This window comes from Carya illinoinensis, chromosome 4 (assembly GCF_018687715.1).
Source record: "Carya illinoinensis cultivar Pawnee chromosome 4, C.illinoinensisPawnee_v1, whole genome shotgun sequence".
Taxonomy (NCBI): Eukaryota; Viridiplantae; Streptophyta; class Magnoliopsida; order Fagales; family Juglandaceae; genus Carya; species Carya illinoinensis.
The window spans coordinates 8636222-8659763 of NC_056755.1; the positions used below are offsets into that span (position 1 = coordinate 8636222).

At 34.1% G+C, this 23542-nt stretch overlaps 1 protein-coding gene across 1 annotated transcript; it reads right to left on the reverse strand.

Moving 5' to 3' along the window:
* Positions 1-226: 226 nt before the first annotated feature.
* Positions 227-11089, reverse strand: LOC122308026 (ultraviolet-B receptor UVR8-like). The gene is made up of 12 exons (XM_043121183.1): positions 10700-11089; positions 8888-9074; positions 7665-7811; positions 6749-6830; positions 4222-4377; positions 3535-3708; positions 2462-2533; positions 1824-1895; positions 1562-1680; positions 1011-1096; positions 866-918; positions 227-585 (listed from the first exon to the last, which is right to left on the reverse strand). The coding sequence occupies exons 1-12, from the start codon at positions 10788-10790 to the stop codon at positions 499-501; spliced, it is 1326 nt and encodes a 441-aa protein (XP_042977117.1). The 5' UTR covers positions 10791-11089; the 3' UTR covers positions 227-498.
* Between the last annotated feature and the right edge of the window lie 12453 nt (positions 11090-23542).

Below are 23542 nucleotides of genomic sequence, written 5' to 3' on the forward strand. Positions count from 1 at the left end.
GCCAGGGTTTAGCCGTCTTAACTCAAGTTTCTTATGCTTGGGCCTAAGGTCGTAGGGGAAAAACCCCCTAACAACAACAACAACAATAATAATAGAATTAAAAACGAATTATTAAATATATAAAATTTGACAATAATAATATATTAACAATAAAAATACTTTTGATACCATTTTAAAATATAGTTAAATAAATAAAATTTATTATATGTCTAATTTGGATTCCATATGTCTAATTTGGATTCCATATGATATAAATAATAGTCTCTCAACTAATTTGAAATGACCCATTAAATCTAATTTAGGTCCAATAAGATTATCTATATTCCGACCTTAGAAATATTTAACCCAGGTCGTTACAGCACATCAGAATTTACAGTTCTAGAAAATGACAGCATCATCGTGTCTTTCATGGTGTTGCCTTGTCCCCAAAATGGTGATTGGTTGTTTATAAAAGCCAGCAAGTTAGCTGAATCTACCATTGCATTGATATCTAGAATATCATAGTCGTACACGTTTGACATCATTTCCAGGGACGCTCGCATCACTCCCCTTACCCCTGATCGGAACAGTTGTTTGCCCTTGGACCTGGAGAAGCAAAGGTCTATTAACTTTCCACACAAAGAAAATGCCTATTTCTAACAGGCCTAACATTAGATTTTTAGTTTTCTTTGTTAACAACACATTATAGAAACTATTTCCTTTATCAAAAAAAAAAAAAAAAAATTATAGAAACCTTTTAACCTCTCTCCAATTTTTTCTAATCTTTCATCCAAGTTACATTTGTCATTGCTCAAATTTCAGTGGGATCATTTGTTCAGAACAGATCCAACTTTGATATAAAAAAATTATTGAAACAGGATCTTACAGTTTCGTCAGGAACAACTGCATATCTCACTGACGGTGAGACCCAAGTTTCGCCTATCCAAAGAAACATTTGCAACAGATTCAAAAATCAAGAAAGATATTGTTGAGTTACGAACCAAAAAGAAGTATTTAGGTGAATGCAGGACCTGATGATGGATCAGCCTTGGAGGATTCTATCTGTTGTCCACTAGATCCATCAACACTCAAAACCTCTATGATCTTTGGAATGTTCCTAGATATTACATGAGAAAAACATCATTAGTTGGAGCATTTAGTCTAGAGATTTCAAGAAGCTTAAAGTAAACCTGTTCTCAGTTCCACGAACTTGAACAGAGGTAAAGTGGGAAGGATAAATCATTTAATCAAGCTTTATGAACATTCCAAAGCTCACATTCAATCAACAGTGAGTTGGTTTTTGTTTTTTGACAAGTAAAAATGTTATTGATAGCAACTAGGCAAAAGCCCAAGTACACAGGACTGCAAGAGGAAATACCTAATTAGGAAGGAGGGGAAGAGATAGATACAAGAGGAAACAGCAAGTTGGTTTAGCATGAATATTTCTAACAAACATTTATAAAGCAAGAAAGAATCCAATACAAGTTTGTAAATGGCTTAAGTCGTAACGGTTCCATTTCTAGCAAAAGAGTAAACAGAGTGACAATCGTAATACATGACATTCAGATCTAAATGCTATTACCGGTCAACAGATTCTCCATGCCCAAGCTGTCCATTGGTGCCTCTTCCCCAAGAAAATACATTTTGCCTTTCAGTAACAGCAAGTGTATGCCTCCATCCACAAGTGATTTGAATTACTTTCTGCCAAGTGCCAAACAAGAGTAAGAAATTAGGTTTTTGTTTTTTGCCCAAGATGAGAAATCAAAAGAAAATCTCTATGTAAATGATTTTAAAGCCATGGCCTATCTAAATTAAATTTGGGAGCTACAGTAATAAGAATATGCCTGCTCAAGGGGAAATTTAACTTGTACAGGAGAGCAATGATCGACATTGTCACCAACTCCAACCTGTCCAAACTGTAAGACAATAAGTTAGCAAATGCAGATGAAGCTATCTCAAGTTTAGAGACATAAAGGTTCAGAAGAAGTCTGACAAAATAAGGTGGTCATCAAGTTTCCGTCAGAGAGAAAATTAGTAACAAATTGTACCCATGTCGAACAAATGTGATATGGGCAAGGGTATGCTATGGACACCCTAAAATGGCAGAAATTTAGCCAATAGTAATAGTCTGACTCTCGGACATACCCAAAGCCAACACCCACACCATGTCCATGTAATATGTGCATACACATGTGCACAAATAGAGGATTAAGTTATAATAGGTGCAATACTAATAATTTTTTCCATCTATACAATAGATCTTTTTTATAGGTAAAGATATAATGTATAGATCTATACATTAGATATTTTGAGCCCACATTCTTCACATCTATAAACTATTTATGAACAAGAGAACTTGCAATTTTTTTTTTTTTTAAAGTAAAATAAAATTTTATTGAAGCAAGTAACAAGGCATAGCCCAAATACACAGGGAACTTGCAAAATGTTTTGAAGATGAAAAGTAAAGATGTAGATTGCTAACTTTATTCCAACCCCAGCCATAAAGTTTTCCATCAGATGTAAGTGCCATAGTATGCCTCCAACCACCTGATATCTGAAAAGCACCAATCCAATAAAATTTCAGACAACTCGAATTTAAGTACAAAAACTAAGTCCATATCTAAGTCAGAATATATCTTGTATCAAATGTTCTCATAAAAGCATCAAATATAAATAAAAAAGTGGCCAATGGTACTGCCTAGCACAAACAAACAAAAAATAACTTTTTCCTGGAATAAATATAATGAAGTTTGATGCTTTGACACAGAATGCAGATCCACAAGCACAAGCACATGTGATTGCACGTACACATGTAGAGCTCAATGCACTCTATGTTCTATTCCATTGGGAAAATAAAATGATGGGGTTGTTGCTTTCTTTGCTGTCCTTGGAAAATAAAGAACAAAGACACAAAGGAGGTTGTATGGGCCAGTTTCATTCTGTTTATTCATCTTTAACATATTGGGATAGATGCCCCTAGGACTTGTTACCGCGATCAATAGATAGGTGTCTTGTCACACCTATCCTTATATATATATATTCCCTCTATATTTATACATATGGACAGGTGTCTTTACACACATAAAAATTTATGCAATTTCATTCTGTCATTCAGCACTAATCATTGGCACATTCATGAAGAAGACAAGAAGAAGTAACTCAGAGAAGGTCTAGATGCAAGTTTTAAATGGAACCAAAGAAAGAGAAAAGTGCCCCCAAGCTGCAGAAATAAATTGTTCTGGGCAGAGACTGCTCCATTAACTAGATGCAATTGATAAACATGACCCAATTCATGCGAATCACAAATTTAGTCCACGAGGAATGTGCAGAAAGTTTGTTTTTTTTAATCAGTGAAAATGCAGAAAGTATATTAACACGAATGAGAACTACCCTCAATTGTACCACTAAAATACAGTATTATTTATTTGCTTGCCAAGGCGATGGTGCAAAACAACTTGAATCTCAAAACTAGCATTCCAACGACAGAAAATTTTAGCATCAAGATTCGTCTCCAAACATAATTAAGAAACCAGAACAATGGGAATAAGAGATCACCTGAGAAATGTTAGTGTCATGCAAGGCTTCCAGCTTGTGAGGAACAAGGTGATCCTCAAAATCCCCATGTCCTAGTTGGCCATATTTGCTCCAGCCATAAGTGTATAATCCCCCTGAAGAGGAAACAGATATTGTATGCCGCCATCCACAAGCTACCATAATCATTTTCTCACCCTGTAATTTTATTTAAAAGAGCATTAATCATTCAAAAAACTCTAAAAGGTGAACAGGGGAGGGAGAGAGAGGGCATGGGTGTGAATGAGTATAGGGAAAACATCAGAGTAGTAAATGAACGAGGCTTTGCTCTTATCTTCAAATATGAAAAGTGCGGAACATTTCATGAGAAGAATCCATAATTGCAAACAAGAGATTCCTGTCGAGTATAACCTTTCTGTTGATAACAAGATAATACCACATACAGAATTCCGTTGAATATAATCAAAATTATTACTGGCTCACCAGACAGTTTCTGAACCTTCTTGGCAGTTTGTTTGACGTACATTATTATATTTTATCATAGACAGTGAAGAACCGGGATTGGTTTAGAATGCTTCAACATAAATTCAATCTGTAATAAATCCTACAACTTATCCCAATATGCATTGTTTGGATGAAAGAATCCTACAACTTGGAATTCCAACTGTACTCTTCTAAACAGAAATAAGTGATACCATATTTTCAACATACATCAATGGCAGAAACTTTCTCAGGAACCAAGCGATCACTTCTATCACCCAAGCCCAAGTTTCCATATCGGCCCCAGCCCCATCCATATAGCTCTCCATCTTCTGTAACAGCGGCAGTATGTTCAGCACCAGCAGCAACCATTTTGATAGAGACTTCCTAACAAAATATAAACAAAACGTAGATGCATAAGCTATTTCATAAAAAGAGTTTGTATAAGAACCTGATCGAAATTTATGTTGTGTATTTCGTAAGTCCCATTGCTGATTAATATTGGAATGTAATAAATACCACAGTATTGCTGGATAATTCTTTATCCTGATAAATTCATTAGTTATTGCTTTTCTCTCTTTGATGGAAGTATATTGAACTATCAGTAAATGTAATTATCAGATAGATGGTGTTGATCAAAATAGTAGGCAGCATGGTACTGCCTGTAGTTCATATCAAAAAATACCGCAACAAGCATAACGATATATGAATACATAAGAAACCAAGCAATTGAACATGTACAGGCTTGATGCTTGATGGTGATATCTCTGTTGCATAAAAGTCCTCTTCGTTATGTGGAATCCGAATACCAATCTCTACTGGAAATTTTTACTAATTTATAAATTAGCTGTTTTATTTCTAATTATTTCTAGAGTGTAATTAGGTGTCTCTTTTGTATACCCCCTGTGTACATGGGCTTTGCATAGTTGCATTCAATCAATAAAGTATATTACTTATCAAAAAATATATATATTTCTACAATTACGAGAGAATAGGAAAGGACAGGGACATCCATGCATGCCACTTCTCGACTATGTCTCCAAGGGCCAGTTGAATGAGAAACCAATGTTACCTCACCTTCACCATGATACAGAATCCAAGTTCTTATGGGAGAGCACAGAGAGATTTATTTTTTAACCACTAGGGGTCGGCTCAAGTAGTAAAGGCCTTGGACTTGGGGGTAGGGCTGCACACCGAACCACCCGGTTCAAATTTTGGTCTGGCCCGGCCCGACCCGCAGGGAAAACAAAACCACAATTGATCCAATCCGATCCGTGAATTTTAGGTCGGGTCGAACCCATTCTAACCCGTTCGCTTTCTCCTCGTTTGTTCTACCATATACATTGGAGGGCAAAAAGACTTTCTGCATCGTAGCTTTAGCGAGAGGAAGAAGAAGATGGGTTTGTATCTTAATCAATCTTAAAAATGGCTAATAATGCAATAATATATTCCTGAGAAAAAAAGAAGAAGAAAAGAACAGAAAAGAGATCAACGAGAACGAGAAAGAGGGAGGACTGGGGAAGGAGAGAGGGATTAGGGTTTGTGTGAAATGGGACAAAACGAGGACGTTTTGAGGGGATGGGCTGGCCTTCTCAGAAATGGGTTTTAATCTTCCCTTTGGTACAGAGAATCTGTGTTTTAATACGAAAATACAAACTCTAGCAACACGATGCCGCATCATGATCTGAGTAGGGCTGGAGCACAGGTGCTCCTCCGTCACCTCTGTGCTGATCGTGAGGCGTCTCCATCTCAGCTTCAAAAATGACGACGAAGAGGATGACGAAGAGCACTTCAATTCCTCGGCGTGGAGCTTCCTCCTCTTATAGTGGTGGTTGCTGAGCTCGCGGTCGCTACCGCCACCATGGCCAGAAATGGTCGAGCTCTGGTCCTCACGCCCGCCTGTGCCGCTTCCATCACTACAATATCTGAGATTCCTTAATGGGTTGCTGGGCTATGTTCTTCTTCTGCGGGTGATCGGTTTCGACCGATGTCATGGGTAATAAACCCGGTAATGGGTTTGACCTGCTGAACATGATTTTAGGCTGGTGGGGCCATGTCAGGCCTAACGGGTTGATCGGGTCAGGCCCTTTTATGCACAGGCCTACTTGGGGGTATGCTCCCCCAAAAGGTTCAAGTCCCTTGGATGCAAACAATCTCTAGGGGCTATTAGACTAGGATTATGCACTCTTGGGATTAGTTGGGACGTTGTTCCCAGATACCCAATGCTAATAAAAAAAAAAAAAAGATTTATTTTTTGATAAGTAGAGCACAAGGAGATTTATCATCAGTATGATAATGGGAATGGAAACCAAAAGCACGTCAAATGACTGTCCATAAATAATTGTTACTCAATGATCTACCAAAAAGGAATTAATATATTGCTAAAAGGATCATGTCAGTGTAGAACTATTCCCTTTTGATCTTAAATAGTTGTAATTGTAAAAGTCATATGTTACTCAGTCTGATTTGTTCTCCCCTACCTAGAAAGAAGGCAAAAAAAAAAAAAAAAAGAGTCAGTGATTTATGGATGCACCTACAAGGGACTATCCTTTCTTACCAAAAACCAAATCATAAAGTGCTAAAAGAAATACACATCTTCTTAAGTTCATTTTTTTATAGGTACACGTCTTCCTAAGTTTATGTTTCGACTTGACGAGGAAAGGTCTTGGACTTTAAATGTTGACAATCAAAAGAGAGGACAGTGGTGTGGAGAATCTAATGAATGTCTAATGGGAATAACTAAAAGACTTAAGAGTACCTGAAATGCTTGAATTTTCTGTGGGACAAGAGAATCCTCTGTGGTGCCAAGGCCAAGTTGACCATTTTGGTTTCGCCCCCAACTTCATTGAAATAGAGATAGATAATTCAGTTGTACAGCATTTTCCTAAGAGTTAGAATTGATATGCACAAGCAGTGATCCTTTACCTAAAAGTTAGAATTGATAAGCACAAGCAGTAAATCACACACACAAAAGAAGCAAGAATGCAAAAAATACAGAAACACGCAGATACTGGAAATATATATATTTTTTTGATAAATAAAATATACTGGAAATATATACCCTGGCAATATTGGCATAGCAGCATAAGTTTCATGCTCAAGATATTTCTGTTCAACATTAATTTGGTGCAGAAACATTGAATCAAATATAGAACTTTGCATGAATAAATGCTGGCAGAATGATTCTGGATCTACATGCATTTACCCTCCTAGACTGGAGCTCAATGGAAATTTGGTTCCATTTTTTCATTAGGAACATAATTTTCTCGGCCTTTTTGTTAGGCTCAAGTGTGGTGTCTGTTTCTTATACTGTAAACGGCTTTAGATGCTTACTTTGGCATTGTGACTGCTATACAAGTGTGCCTTGCGAATCAAGGTATAGTTTTACCAAACAAACTTTTCAGTTATGAGATTTTCTCTGTATTTTTGTTGTTCGCGTTATTTTTGCCATCCAAGTGTGAGGGAAAGAAGGGAGGGTGGCCAAAGAGGAAAAGAAAACCACCTTTGATTGGACCATTACTCCAGCTATATTGAATAAACTAATATTATACTCATTTCATCAAGTTGTAAAATTGAGAGAGATACTTATCAAAAATAAAATGAGAGAGAGAGAGAGAGAGAGAGAGAGAGAGAGAGAGAGAGAGAGAGAGAGAGATTTTAGAAAAACTGCTAACCTCTGCACCTCGCCTTCCATAGTCACTGCCAAGCAGTGGCTATCCCCACAAGCAATTTGCTTTATCCTTAAACCATTTAATGCTTTTATTGGCTGAGGAGTGAACAAGTCACTGGAGTTTCCATGGCCCAACCTCCCAAAGTCACCCCTGAAAAAATAGGTAAAAGCAAAAGATGCTTACAGGCTATCATGGAACATAGACAAATCTAAGGGCAATGATATAGCCAGAGTTTATTAAATGACACAAATGAAAAACAAGACATGTGACATGAAGAACTGCCTAGGACCAAATATAAACAAAGAATTCTATAAATGAGATTAAATACAAATGTTTTGCAGTAAATCAGTAATTTTAAAAATCAATATATGTATCTCTAAAAGCCTCATAACGAAAATTAACCTCAAAACTATTAACAAGTACAAAATTTCAAGTGCTTCCATTATTTATGAAGGGCAAGCTAGAGTTAACTTGAACCAAGAAATGGACTACAAACTTTTATCCAAATAAAATTGCTGACAGCCAAATATGATGCATTTCTGATACCCCTTGGAGTTGATTTATTTAAAGGAAGGAATCTAAGCCCAAGCAAGCTCCGCACCCCTGCAGCCTAAGGAACTGCATGGCAGCCCAGGAATGCCTTAACTTATGCAAATGGGAAAGGAGTCTTGTTGCCATTGGTAGCCCAACCCCATGGCCCACATGTTTATTCAAACTAATTGGTTGAATACCCCTTTCAAACTTCTCGAGGGAAAAAACAGAATAATTAAAATCAAATAGAAACCTTTCTGGGAAAAGAAAAACAAAAGGGCTCCCTTCAATGAGACGACGAGAAACCAAAACTCTCCTTTGGGGTACTGAAAGGCGAAAGAGGACAAACGAAATTAAATAATCTGATCAGCCAGGTCCTATATCTCGTTTCATGAATGTCCCTCATCTGATGCAGGATATCTTCTCCATTTCCTCGGGCCAACAATTTTCTCCTCAATATTATTTTTTCTTCATTCTTAATGGTACCATTATTTCCATATGATCAACCACATTCTTTCATGCAGAGAAAAATAAACAAGGAACATCCATTGAGCTTTGTTGTAGCCAACTTCTACACCAAGTAGTGTTTTAAACCTATGACAAATGCAACAATGTGGCAAAGAAGACATCTCACTCTCAGTAAAAAAGTCTATAGTGAATTTTCAAAAGAGAACATTAAAAGATAATACACAGACCACCCCCAGCTATACACTTCCAGAAGTGACCGAGAATATGCAGTTGTATGATCAGCTCCACAGGTAACAGATACAATTTCATGGCTATCCAATGCACTCAATTGAGTAGGCAAAAATCGATCTTCGGCATCTGCATGGCCTAATTGTCCATCCTCTCCTCTTCCCCAAGAACAAACAATGTTTCCAGCTGTAAATTGTCAACATAAGCCCAACAAACGAAATTCATTGAATTTAAAATATAGGAAAGAAAATGACGCTGAAGATGTTTCTGAAGAACAACTACAAACTGAATGTGTGCACAACAAACTAAAGACAACAAAGAGCCATCAATTAACATAAGAATAAAGGAAGATAGGCATAGTAGAATAATGGGCATAGGAGTCATTTAGCAAAAAGTAAAAACGACCGGAACAAGTTTTAAGGAAAACAAAACAAAATGTACTTCTCAAAATATTTTATTATGCAGTACTTAACCAAAATCAAGTAACCATCTCTTCCAAACTCGTCTTTATAAAACAGAAAAATTCACCAAAGACACTGCCAGGCAACAGTAATTCCCCCTTCAACAAAGCCACCTACAGCTCTAACTGGGAAAGCAAATTTGGTAAGTTGAGTTCCTAAAATGGTGCTTCGGAACATTCTCTTATAAAAAATGATGTGTTTCACTGGGAACCTTGTGCTAAGATCTTAAGCTTAGCTATCCCAATGATCTACTTAGGAAAAGGAATTGACATCAATCTGATATAATATTCAAAGATTAATAAAACTTTGTTTACCGATAAAAAAGTATATATTCAAAGATTAAGAATGGTTGAAGAACTTGGTGTCAAGGTGAACTGGCACCAATGCCAGGGCTGATTTGAGCACTCAACTGAAAGGAATTAATTCATTGTATTCCCCATATAAATTATGTATAATTCATTGCACAAAAACAGTATCCAGTTACCAGCGGCAAAACTTTGGTACAGACACGGCTCTTGAAATTTTTGACTTATCAAATAAAATCAGCAGTGATTATAGCTCTAGTTTTATGGTATAAATCCTTCGTCTGATGAACAGTATACACATAAGTCCTACAGCTTCAACTGACAAACAAAAATACCATAGATCAGCTGAGTGCTAGTCGGTTGCCAACTCTGACTCAAATCACTGTGGAATTAGTTGATGGAAAAAAATTGCTGCAGATCATAAATAAGAGCCCCTGAAAAAATGAAGAAGACTACTAGAAAAGTCACGATGTTTCTCCGGACGTTGAGGCTAAATTCAAGTGACCATATCGCATTCCACATTTTCACTCGTTAACAGGAAGAAAAAGAAATTCTAAATCCAAATTGGGAAAAAAAAAAAAGGAGTGTACAACAAATAGAGTAATAATAAATCATAGGACTTCATTACCAAGATCAAGACTAGAAACATTTTGAAAGTCATTTCTACCATGGCTTTCTTTTTTCGTGATTAGGTACAATGACTTTTTTAAGTACAACGAGAAAGGACCCAAAATGAGTATGTCAATGTAATACAACAGTTGACAAAACAAAAACTACAAAATGTTACTTGGAAAAGAAAGAAATTGCTGAAAATTTGAATCAGAGATTTTCGACTTATCGTCACTTGAAAGTCTTAAGAAATAACAATTTCCAGTCAACTCATGTTAAAACTCTAGATTGCACTCCATTGCCCACGATACGCAGGGGACTTTCCTCAGATTTCTCAGCAACCAAGAAAGAATGACAACAATCACTGGACCACAAAAGTCAATGGCTTGAAAGCAAGACAGCCCAGAATTGCGAAAAGGGGATTTTGGGAGCTTACAAAGAAGAGCAACAGAGTGACTAGCACCAGCGGAGATGAGAAGAACCCGACGAAATGGACCAGTAACTTCACCAGTTCCCTCCTCCGCCATTTCCCACGTTCCAAATCCCCTCTCTTCCCCCAAAAACTCAAAAGGGACAACGGAAACGTGCCAAAAGCAAAGAGAGGGAGAGTATTTCGGATGATATCTCTGTGGTTGACTTAAAAGCGATTAATGGTAGTCAGAAGAAGCTTGAGCAGAGGCAGGAAAACCAAATTATAGCGAGAGAGAGAGAGAGAGAGAGAGAGAGCCCATGTGCAACGCAGCGCTTTTGTTGAGCAGGACATATACTTCCAAGGAGAAGGAACGGGTGACATATGACAGGGGAACACGGTAGAGACATGGGCAGGCACAGGCGGGTAGTGCAAGAAACAACGGCATTCAATGCTGGATGGTCCCATTTCTTCTGTTTAAGTTCTCTTTTCTTTTTTACTCTCTTCCCTCCCTTCTAAACACTTTCAATTTTATTTTTATATAAATGCCTTCATTTAAATTTTAAAATAAAATTATAAAAATTGTAAAAAATATTTATCCTTTTCTTTTTCATTTCTACGAAAATTCTGCTTCCAACATATATCTTCATCCGCCGCAGACATTCAAAGTCATCAAATTAATTAACTTTTTATATTTAATATAATAAATATATATTTATTATCATAATGCCAATAATATTAATTAAATATTATGCTCGAATTATTAAAAATATTATGTCTCATTTTCTTTTAGATCTCTGAGAAAAAAAATACACTGGAGTCTTTTTCAAAAGAATATATTAAAGTAACGATACACAAATTTTTTTATATAAATTTTTACACAATTATATTCTAAAATGAGAGCATTTAGATAAATTAATATTATTTTTATAAGTTATTTTATAAAATTCCTCTTTATTTAAAATATAATAATATAAAAAATATTATATGTATATTATTTTTCAAATATAATAAATGTTTTTTAGTAGTTCATAATAATTGGATGTAAAGTATCAAAATATACATTGTAATCGTTGTGTTATAATTCCGTTTGTTGTCTAGATGACTAACACAAGAGGGGGAGTGAATTGAGTTGTATTAAAAAAATAACAATTATAAATCAAATATATAATATAAAATATAAACAAAATATGAAATAACAATAAATATAAAGAGTAAGGGTAAGAGAGAAGTAAACTCAGTATGTTAACGAGGTTCGGCCTCATTGCCTACGTCCTCGCCTCAAGCTACCCTTTGAGGATTCCCAAATTCACTATTCAACCTCTTTCAGGTGGAGATAAAAACCTATTACACCTTTGAACAACACCGCTACAAAGGATCCGTGTAGAACACCCTCTACACTTGCAATCACCTTACACGTGGTGATTCAACTATTACCCGTGTAGAATATTTTCTACACGCACAAGGGTTATACACACCCTTTTTCTAATACAAAAGCTGATAGTGGGTAGGTTATCAGAAAACACTCCTCAATGAGTGAAATAAGAACAATACAGCGCAAACTATATCTCTCAAAATGAACAAGGATTAAGACTCAATGCTTAGAGAAGAGAGAATGAAAGCTTTGAATGAATGTTGTATGCTCTTGGTGTTTTGAATGTGAAACTCTCAAATGATCTATTTATAGGCATATGAGACTTCATATTCAAATTTAAAAAAATTCACATGTCAAATAAAACATCATTCACTTTTTCAAAAAATTCAAATAAAAGGTTCTTCTTTTTCAATTGTCAAAGACAACATCATGCACTTTTTAAAAAAATCAAACCTAATCTTTTACTTTTGGTATATGACAAAATGAGCACACTTCCCTTTTCAAAAAATTCAAACATAATCTTTTACTTTTTGCATATGACAAAATGAGCACACTTTACTTTTCAAATTTTTAAAACAAAATCATCTACCTTTTGTATAAGTCCAAAAATGTATCAATCACTTTTAAAAATATTCAAATAAAACATGCACATGTGAAAGATGACAATCAATCATTTTTAATATTTTCAAAGTTCAACCCTTTAATCAAGGCATGCACATGTAAAAGATGATAATCAATCATCTTTCAAAATTTTGAAAAATATTCATGCACATGTGAAAAATGTATTTTAATGCTTTATGATAAAATATTAATTTTGAGCATTAATCTTAATTTCGAATTTTGAAGAGATTTACAACATTACTCTATAATTTTAATGTGAACTTGTTCCCTTCTTACTCATACTTGTTTCCTTGATGTGCTTGACTCCATTGTGTAGACAACTTGACCTTGAGATTTCTTTATTCTTTGAATTCATTTGTTATCATCAAAATCTATGTGTAAATATATAATTACACAAAACTTAAAATCTTGGGTTCAACAATCTCCCCCTTTTTGATAATGACAAATACTTGATAGAACCTGAAAGCTGTATTAATACTTAAGCTCCCCCTAAAAATGTGCGTTAGTTTTTCAAACAAAAGTATAAATATAATTCCAAACATATATAATAAGTTTAGCAATTCAAACAATGTTAATATTCTAGTCTAATACTTCTCCCCCTTTTGGCATCATTAAAAAAGATCCGCAACAAGTAAATGGATCTGAAGAAAATGGTGCGTTAGTAGACACTGTAGATAGTTAAAAATAAATAAATTTCATCCGTCCGTGACCCGACAAGTGCGGCTGGAGATTTGAAAAAATCGCCTGATGTTGTTGAAAAACGAGATTGAAGGCTCCGAGTTTCTAAAAAAATGTCATTTTCACCGATCGGAAAAAAATGCATTGCTCTTTGACTTGGATGATAGCTTGTCTTGTTCTTTATGCTATCTCTATAAAATCAGTCCTGAAGTTCATCAAATCCGCATCAAATTTTCTTCTCATCTCTATAACTCATCTGCATTCCTTCAACATTCTCATTGTAAGCCTTCTATTCTTTTCTCAATGGCTCATTCTTCTAACATTTCTCTAGATCCATCCATGAGGCATTCTGCATCTCAACCTCCTGTCATTTCTGCAGCTGTCATTGGTGCCATGTTGCAGCACGAAAATAATAATCTGACTAATAAGTCAGATTCTGATGTTATTTATGACTTGGTGAGTCTTGGGACTCGCTACTCTTCCTCTATTGTTATTTTTTCTCAGCGGCTACAAGCCAAAAATCATGAAGTTGAAAAGCTCAAAGAATAAATTGTTGTACTTCAACGAATTGTTCAAGAGTCTCACACAAGGGAATGAATCATTCGGCAGAAGAATAAACAGTTGAAATCTTTATTAGATTCTTCATTCTGCTTGCCGGTTCCCATGGATAAGAATGACATGATATTGTATGAAGAGAATGAGCGTCTCAAACATGAGACTAAGAATCTCAAGTTTATGTAAAAGTATTTAAAAAATCTATCTTTATTTTTATTGACTCTAGTCTATCTTTTAAGAGATATTCATAGCATGCATCATACATATTTCTCTTCTGATCATACATAATCTATCTTCTGGTAAAGTACATAATCTATCTTCTGGTAAAGGCTTTGTGAAAATATCTACTAACTGATCGTGTGTGTTTGTGAATTCTAGTACTATATCGCCTTTCTGCACATGATCTCGAAGAAAATGATATCTTATTTCAATATGCTTAGTTCTAGAATATTGTATTGGATTTTTTGAAAGATTTATAACACTTGTATTATCACATTTGATTGGAATGTGATTATACATGAGTTTAAAATCTTCAAGTTGTTGCTTCATGTAGAGAACTTGAGCACAACAACTATCCGCAGCAACATATTATGCCTCAGCAGTAGATATTGCAACAGAATTTTATTTTTTACTAAATCAAGAAACTAGTGCATGACCTAAGAAATGGCATGCTCCGCTAGTGCTTTTTCGATCTATTTTACAGCCAGCATAATCTGCATCTGTGTAGCTAATTAGATCGAAAGATGTGTGCTTAGGGTACCATAACCCTAGGTTAATTGTACCACTAAGATATCTAAGAATGCGCTTAACTGTAATTAAATATGATTCTTTTGGAGATGATTGAAAGCATGCACATAAGCACACACTAAACATAATATCTGGTCTACTGACTGTTAAATATAATAAGCTACCAATCATACCTCGATATATCTTCGAGTCAACTGGTTTACCAGATTCATCTTTATCAAGTTTAGTTGATGGGCTCATTGGTGTTCCAATTTCCTTAGCATTTTTCATCCCAAACTTTTTCAGTAATTCCTTAATATATTTTGATTGATTGATGAACGTCCCACTTTTTGCTTGCTTAATTTACAATCTGAGAAAGAATGTAAGTTCTCCCATCATGCTCATCTCAAATTCTTCCTGCATAGTCTTAGCAAAAACTTGACACATATTTTCATTAGTAGCACCGAATATTATATCATCAACATAAATCTGAATCAAAAGAATATCATCATTTTCATATTTAATGAAAAGAGTTGTGTCGATTTTTCCTCTTGAAAAACCTTTTTCAATCAAGAAACCACTAAGTCTTTCGTACCAAGCTCTAGGAGCTTGTTTAAGTCCATATAGTACTTTTATGAGTTTGAAAACATGATTTGTGAAAATATGATTTTCAAAACCTGGAGGTTGCTCAACATATACCTCTTCATTTATAAAACCATTTAAGAAAGTACTTTTAACATCCATTTGAAAAAGTTTGAAATCTTTATAACAAGCATATGCAAGTAGCATTCGAATAACTTCTAATCTTGCGACAGGTGCATATGTCTCATCATAATCGATTCCTTCTTCTTGATTAAAACCTTGGACTACAAGTCGAGTCTTATTTCTAGTAATGACTCCGGACTCATCTTTCTTGTTTCTAAAAACTCATTTTGTTCCAATAATAGTATGATTTTTGGGTCTAGAAACAAGTGTCCAAACATAATTTCTTTCAAATTGATTAAACTCTTCTTGCATAGCTAGAATCCAAGATTCATCAAGAAGTGCGTCCTCAATATTTTTGGATTCAATTTGAGATAGAAAAGCAGTATGATTGCAAATATTTTTAAGAGATAATCGAGTACTTACACCTTGTGAAGGTTCTACCAAAATTTGTTCCACTGGATGATCTTTCACAAATTTCTACTGTTTGGTTGCATCTTGTATTAAATTTTGATGATCTTTCCTGATGGCTCCATGTTGAACTTCCTCTATTGTTTTCTTTTTATTGAGATTGAGACTTTCCATATTATTTATACCTCATGTTTTTTCATCAATAGATTTCTTGGAGAGTGAAGAATTAGATTCATCAAATACTACATGCATAGATTCTTGTATAGTCAAAATCTTTTTATTGAATACTCTATAAGTTTTACTATTAGTAGAATACCCGAGAAAGATACCTTCATCAGATTTTGCATCAAATTTGCCTAAATTATCCCTGTCATTCAAAATAAAACATTTGCATCCAAATACATGAAAGTAACCAATGTTGGGATTTTTCTCATTCCAAAGCTCATAAGGGGTTTTATCTAACTTATACCTTAGCATAACTCTATTTATAACATAACATGCAGTATTTACCGTTTTGACCCAAAAATAACTAAGTAAGTTGTTCTCATTGAGGCAAATTGTTCTCATTGTTTACCAAATTGACATGCATCACAAATTTTGTCTTTAAGAAAATTTGTTTTTGGTAAACTTCTCACAAGATCATTTTTTGAAAGTTTGGAAATAAGTTCCATATTGGCATGACCTAATCTTCTATGCCATAGCCAACTAGTTTCATTTTGAGATGAAAAGCATATAGCATTTTATGAGGTAATTTCTTCAAAATCGATTGTATAAATATTATTGTTTCTAAAAGCAATAAAATAAATATTACAATCATGATCATTTAAGATAATGCATTTATCCATTTTGAAAGTAACTGTAAATCTTTTATCATATAATTGACTTATGCTTAAAAGATTATGTTTTAAACCTTCAACAAGTAGAACATCTTCAATTATGAGAGAAGATTCATTACCAATTTTACATATTCCCACGATCTTCCCTTTCGAGTTGTTTTCAAATGTCACATGTCCTTCTTATTTAGATTTAAGATCAAAGAACTTAGTCTTGTCTCCCGTCATGTGTCTTGAACATCCACTATCTAAAAACTATTTGTTTTTGCTTGTGGAAGACTTCATGCATACCTATAAAAAAAATTAAAATAATTTTTCTTGGTACCCAAGTTCTTTGAGTCCTTTATTTATTAGTATTAGAAGAAACAAGATTTTTAGGTACCCATATGGCCCTAATAGTCATTGTATGATTTCTTCTCATAGGACAAGTATGATAATTATGATCATTTCTATTACAAAAATTGCAAATAGCATGTGACATATATGAAAAACTTGAATGATTATAATAATATCCTTTTTTGACAAAATTATTTTTATGAAAAGAATTTTGAATATTAGTCTTTGATGTAGAATGATTATCAAAAATTTTTTTATAAGGTTTGTATTTTTGTTTTGGCATATATCCCAAACCTGCCTTGTCAAAAACACATCTTTGACTACCAAGAAGTTTATCAAAATTTTTTTTTCCATTCGTAAAGTTTTCAACAATATTTTCTAAATCGGTTTTCTTCTTATTCAATTTAAGATTTTCATCTTTCAAAATGATACTTTCTTTTCTTAAAATTTCAATTTCATTTGTTAAAGAAAAATTTTTCTTTTTCAAAGCAGTATATTTGATACCCAATTTTTCAAATTCCTCATAAACCTCTTCTAAAACATTTTGCAATTTTTCATATGAAGGATTTTCAATATTATCAAGATTTGTTACCTCAATGTCATCTTTAGTCATAAGACAAAGATTTGCTGATTCTTCATTGCTTACTTCACTATTTGAGCTACTTGAATCATCATCCCATGTAGCTTTCATTGCTTTCTTGCCCTTGTTTCGATCTTTCTTTAGCAGAGGACAATCTGGCTTGATATGACCAGATTTATTGCATTTATAACAAATTAAAGTGTCATTTTTACCTGAATCTTTCTTGGAAAACTTTTTGAAGGATTTCCTTGGAGGAGTTTTATTTTTCTTCAAGAACCTCTGAATTCTTCTTGTTATCATCGCAACTTCTTCATCTTTATCGTCATTTTCCTCATCTTCATCACTTTCACTTTCATGATGAACAGCTTTAAGTGCTAAGCTCTTCTTTGGTTTTCCTTCTTCTTCTCCTCTTTTCAATGTGTACTCATGGGTGATAAGTGACCCGATGAGTTCATTGACTTCGATCTTCTTGAGGTCTCTAGCTTCAAGAATCACTGTAACTTTTGATTCTCAACGTTTTGGTAAAGAGTTGAGAATTTTTCTTACTATCTCCACCTTAGAATAAACTTTACCAAGAGCTGTCAAGCTATTTATGATATTAGTAAAACGAGTGTGCATACTAGAAATAGATTCATCATCATTCATCTTAAACATTTCATATTCATGAGTAAGAATATAAATTTTTGATTCCTTGACTTGCAAAGTTCCTTCATAAGTAACTTCCAAATTATCCCAAATTTCTTTTGCCGTAGCGCAATTCATTATTCTATTAAATTCATTTCCATTAAGAGCATTATATAATAAATTCATAGTAGTTAAATTTAAAGTATAAAGTCTATCGTCTTCACGATCAAACTCTTCTTCTTCCTTTTTGACCTTACTCCATCAACCACTTTTGTTGGAATATAAGGTCCATTTACAATATATTTCCAGATTTCTCTACCTTGAGCTTGAAGAAATATTCTCATTCTAACTTTCCAGAATGAGTAATTATCTCCACAAAAGAGTGGAGGCCGACTGCTAGATTAATCTTCACCAAATAAAGCTACAATGTTAGCCATAAGATCTTAACTCAAAAGATAGTTAATCTTATAATAGAGCTCTTAGCTCTGATACCAATTGTTGCCCAGATGACTAACATAAGAGGGGGGTGAATTGAGTTGTATTAAAAAAATAACAATTATAAATCAAATATATAATATAAAATATAAACAAAATATGAAATAACAATAAATATAAAGAGTAAGGGTAAGAGAGAAGCAAACTCAGTATGTTAACGAGGTTCGGCCCCACTGCCTACGTCCTCGCCTCAAGCTACCCCTTGAGGATTCCCAAATTCACTATTCAACTTCCTTCAGGTGGAGATAGAAACCTATTATACCTTTGAACAACACCGCTACAAAGGATCCGTGTAGAACACCCTCTACACTTGCAATCACCTTACACGTGGTGATTCAACTATTCCCCGTGTAGAATATTTTCTACACGCACAAGGGTTATACACACCATTTTTCTGATACAAAAGCTGATAGTGGGTAGGTTATCAGAAAACACTCATCAATGAGTGAAATAAGAATAATACAGCGCAAACTATATCTCTCAAAATAAACAAGAATTAAGGCTCAATGCTTAGAGAAGAGAGAATGAAATCTTTGAATGAATGTTGTATGCTCTTGGTGTTGTGAATGTAAAGCTCTCAAATGATCTATTTATAGGCATATGAGACTTCATATTCAAATTTAAAAAGATTCGCATGTCAAAGACAACATCATTCACTTTTTCAAAAAATTCAAATAAAAGGTTCTTCTTTTTCAATTGTCAAAGACAACATCATTCACTTTTTAAAAAAATCAAACCTAATCTTTTACTTTTGGCATATGACAAAATGAGCACACTTTCCTTTTCAAAAAATTCAAATCTAATCTTTTACTTTTTGCATATGACAAAATGAGCACACTTTACTTTTCAAATTTTTAAAACAAAATCATCTACCTTTTGTATAAGTCCAAAAAAGTATCAATCACTTTTGAAAATATTCAAATAAAACATGCACATGTGAAAGATGACAATCAATCATCTTTAATATTTTCAAAGTTCAACTCTTTAATCAAGGCATGCACATGTAAAAGATGACAATCAATCATCTTTCAAAATTTTCAAATTTATTTTTCAAAAATATTCATGCACATGTGAAAAATGTATTTTAATGCTTTATGATAAAATATTAATTTTGAGCATTAATCCTAATTTCGAAATTTGAAAAGATTTACAACATTACTCTATAATTTTAATGTGAACTTGTTCCCTTCTTGCTCATACTTGTTTCCTTGATGTGCTTGACTCCATTATGTAGAAAACTTGAGTTTGAGACTTCTTTATTCTTTGAATTCATTTGTTATCATCAAAATCCATGTGTAAATATATAATTACACAAAATTTGAAATCTTGGGTTTAACACCGTTAATTTCTTTTAGGACTGGTTTCGAATAATCTCATCTCATCTCATATAATTATTACAATTTTATCGAATTCTTATATAAAATATAATAAACAATTCAAATTTTTCAAATCTTAAAAGAAAACTACTATTAAAAAATTATATTATAATTGTTAATGTCATGCTTCGCAATTCGAGCAACTCTACAAAAGTTCAACTCGATGACCTACAACTAAAAAGAAATGAGAGCTCTGGGGTGATGATGGACACCGTTGATACTAAAGTCAATATATAATTTTCTATGTGAGCTATAGAGAATATTTATACCTGGTCTGAGCTCCCCCTTAAGGGAAACTGTGGGGTGTCAATTTGTACTCCAGCCAAGTCCCACCGTCAGCTCCCCTATCAGGTAACAATATGGCAGGGCATGGTTGTGGTGACCGTTGGAGCCCTAAGAAGCATGTCGTGGCATGCTTGCCCCTAAGGAGGATTGAATGCGGTGGTGGTTCCATGTCTATGGTATGCTTGTCTCCATATCTCATTTAATGCAGCGTGTGGTTGATCAGGTGCACCTACTCATTGATGTGCTCAGCCATCGGGGCTTTGGGACAAGGATTGTTCTTGTCCTTACTTGTAGAGACCTGTGGCCCAATAGGGGTGTCGGGCGATTCATGTTCAATACGTGATATCTAGCTGCCTCAGCTGCTAGGCTTCCTTGGCCAACCTAGTTTGGCCTGTTCCTTGCTCTCAAGCCTTGAGTCTTCCTAGGCTCTGCAAGCCAAGCCTAACTTCAGGGATAACCTTCTTCATAATAATAATATTTTATTTAATTTTTAATAAAATATTTTATCTCATCTCATAAGAACTGCATAACTAAACGAGGACTTACATGATGACTTAAGGTTCCTTCTCCACCACATTTTGGAAGCCCCATCCCTCATTTTCTGAAACTTCTTTTTTATTTCTTGAGTTTGCTATTTTATAATCTTTTCTGATCTTCTAATGTTTTCTTTTTTTTTTTTATTAAAAAAAATTATGCTTCCTTATTCTCCATTTTTTTATGTTTTTCTTTTTCTTTTTCATTTTTTTTTTGGATTTTCAAGTTTTTTTTTACTTTTATGAGTGCTTTATTATTTTGTACTTTTTTTTTGTTTATATTTGTATGTTTTATTTTTATATTTTCAACGTCAAAATTGAAGGAATAAATTTTCATATCACCATTTATTTATATACTAGCTTTGATCATCTGAAGTTATGGATATTAATTTTTATATATTTTTATGATTTCTGAAAGAGTTACATCTGATCTTCCATGTTTATAAATCTTTGACGTACTGCATGCAGATTTCAAACAATTGCATACCGTCACCAGATTTAGTGGGTTGAAGTGCTTGGAGAATTGGAGTTCGAATTCCAACCGGGGACATACAGCCTATTCTTCCGGCTTCAGCTAGGCAAAGCCTCCAAAGTACGGTTTGGTCGAAGGATCTCTAACCTTGACCGAGTGCATGGCTGGAACATTAACACTGTATTTGAATGTTGAGTTGAGCATAAAATGAAAATTTATCCGCATCACTATCGAACGGTACTCAACATCATGCGCTTTCTAAATGTTTTTTGCAGGAACCAGTAAAATGGGTCTCTTACCATGTGGGTGACTTTGTCATCGAGAACCCTAACACGCCCACAAAGATAAGTTTTCGATGATCCAAATTGATTGTACACGCACCAAAGGTGGTCTCACTACAAGAAATTAGGTTTTTTCCAGCGCTTAAAATCGCTGTAAAAAAGCATATAAATCGCTGCATATTCTCATTTCCAGCGCTTTTAAATTCCTTGCACAGTCGCCGCTATTATCGCGTCTTTTTTGCCTAAACCAGCGAAAACAAAAATATCGCTGTTTAAAATACTTTTAGCAGCGATTTTTTTTCCTTGATAAACCTGCCAACATCGCTGCAACTACCCGCAATCCAATAAAGATATATCGCTGAAAAACCTTAATTTCAGCATATTAAATCCTTGCAAATTCTCAATAAATCGCTGCTATTGATGTACTCTATTACAGCGAATATCTTCAAAACTGTTGCAAATATCTATTTTCAGCGAAATAAAGATACTGAAAATACAACTAAAACCGCTGCAATCAGACAAAAAACTGTTGCTAATGTGCTTATATTGTCTGAAAAATCGTTGCAAAAGATTAATTGCAGCATTACAAATCACTGAAATAACTGTGAAAAGCGCTGAAATTGAATGTCCAATAGCAGCGATTTACTTGCAAATTGTTGGAAATAGTTATCTGCAGCGTAATTTAGTTGCTGATAATACACCCAAAAGCGCTGTCAATAGCAAAACCATTTGCAAATTTGATCAGGCATGTCTGGTAAATCGCTGTTAACGCGTAATGGCAGCATCAAAAAGCGCTGCATTTCCTCTGAAAATCCCTGGTTTTAAGCGCTTAATAGCAGCGATATTTTCGTAATTGTTGCAAATTCTTTTTTCCAGCGCGATATAAATGCTGAAAATTCAACTAAAAGCGCTGGAAATTTTCCAAAACTGTTGCAAATTTGTCCATGGCTGTATCTAAAATCGCTAGAATTAAGATAGAATCGCTGCGAATAAATATCTCTATTCCAACGATTTTAATAGAAATTGTTGGAAATATCATTTTTCAGCGCAATAAAAATGCTGAAAGTAGCCTAACAGCGCTGCAATAGAGAGCATTAATTACAGCGATTATTTAAAAACTGTTGCAATAACTCCAATGCAGCGTAACTAAAATGATGCGAAAATTGAGGAAAGCGCTGCAATTTGATGATCTACTGTTGTAATATGTTAATAAAAATCGTTGTTAAAGTATAATTGCAACATTTAAATTCGCTGCAATTACTCTGAAAAGCGCTGCTATTAATTATATTTCATTTTTTTTTTATTGCTCGTTAGCTCGCCTCATATATTTGTTATATATATAACCATATTTGCAAAAGTTGGTAAGAAATATAATGAACTATTTAGTAATGTTCACATATTTAATCATGATATTACGTAGCCCCCTTAATCAATTAACTTTTTCTTAATACCTTAAACTTCACTTAATTTATGTAATTTAATTGCTATTAATTAACAATAATTAATTACATAACTTCATTGGCATCACCACAAACAAAACCTTTCCTACATGAACCAGGAATTACTTAAACCTATATCCAATTCTATTCCATTACTATATAACACTTATAGTTTTGACAACACCCAATTTAGAAATATACAAAATATAGAGAAAAATTCTTTCACTACTTTCATTATAGGAAAAAACCTAATCCTGAGGAATATAATAAATCAAACACAATCTAGAATCTAAACCCAGTGGGAAATTCACATTAATGTGCAGTCATGGGCTATATACAGTGGGGTGGACCAATTTCTACTTGCAAAACCTACATGCAGTACTTACAAACTACTAAATATATAGATCCCATTTCTTGCTCCTAAACATTAATTGATCCACTGCACATTCATCAACAATTGTTCAACTGTCCTGCTCTTCTATAGTTAGAATTAGTTCATGTCACCTGTAACAATGTGCACTTGGGCATTGGGTAGAACAGCTTCAACA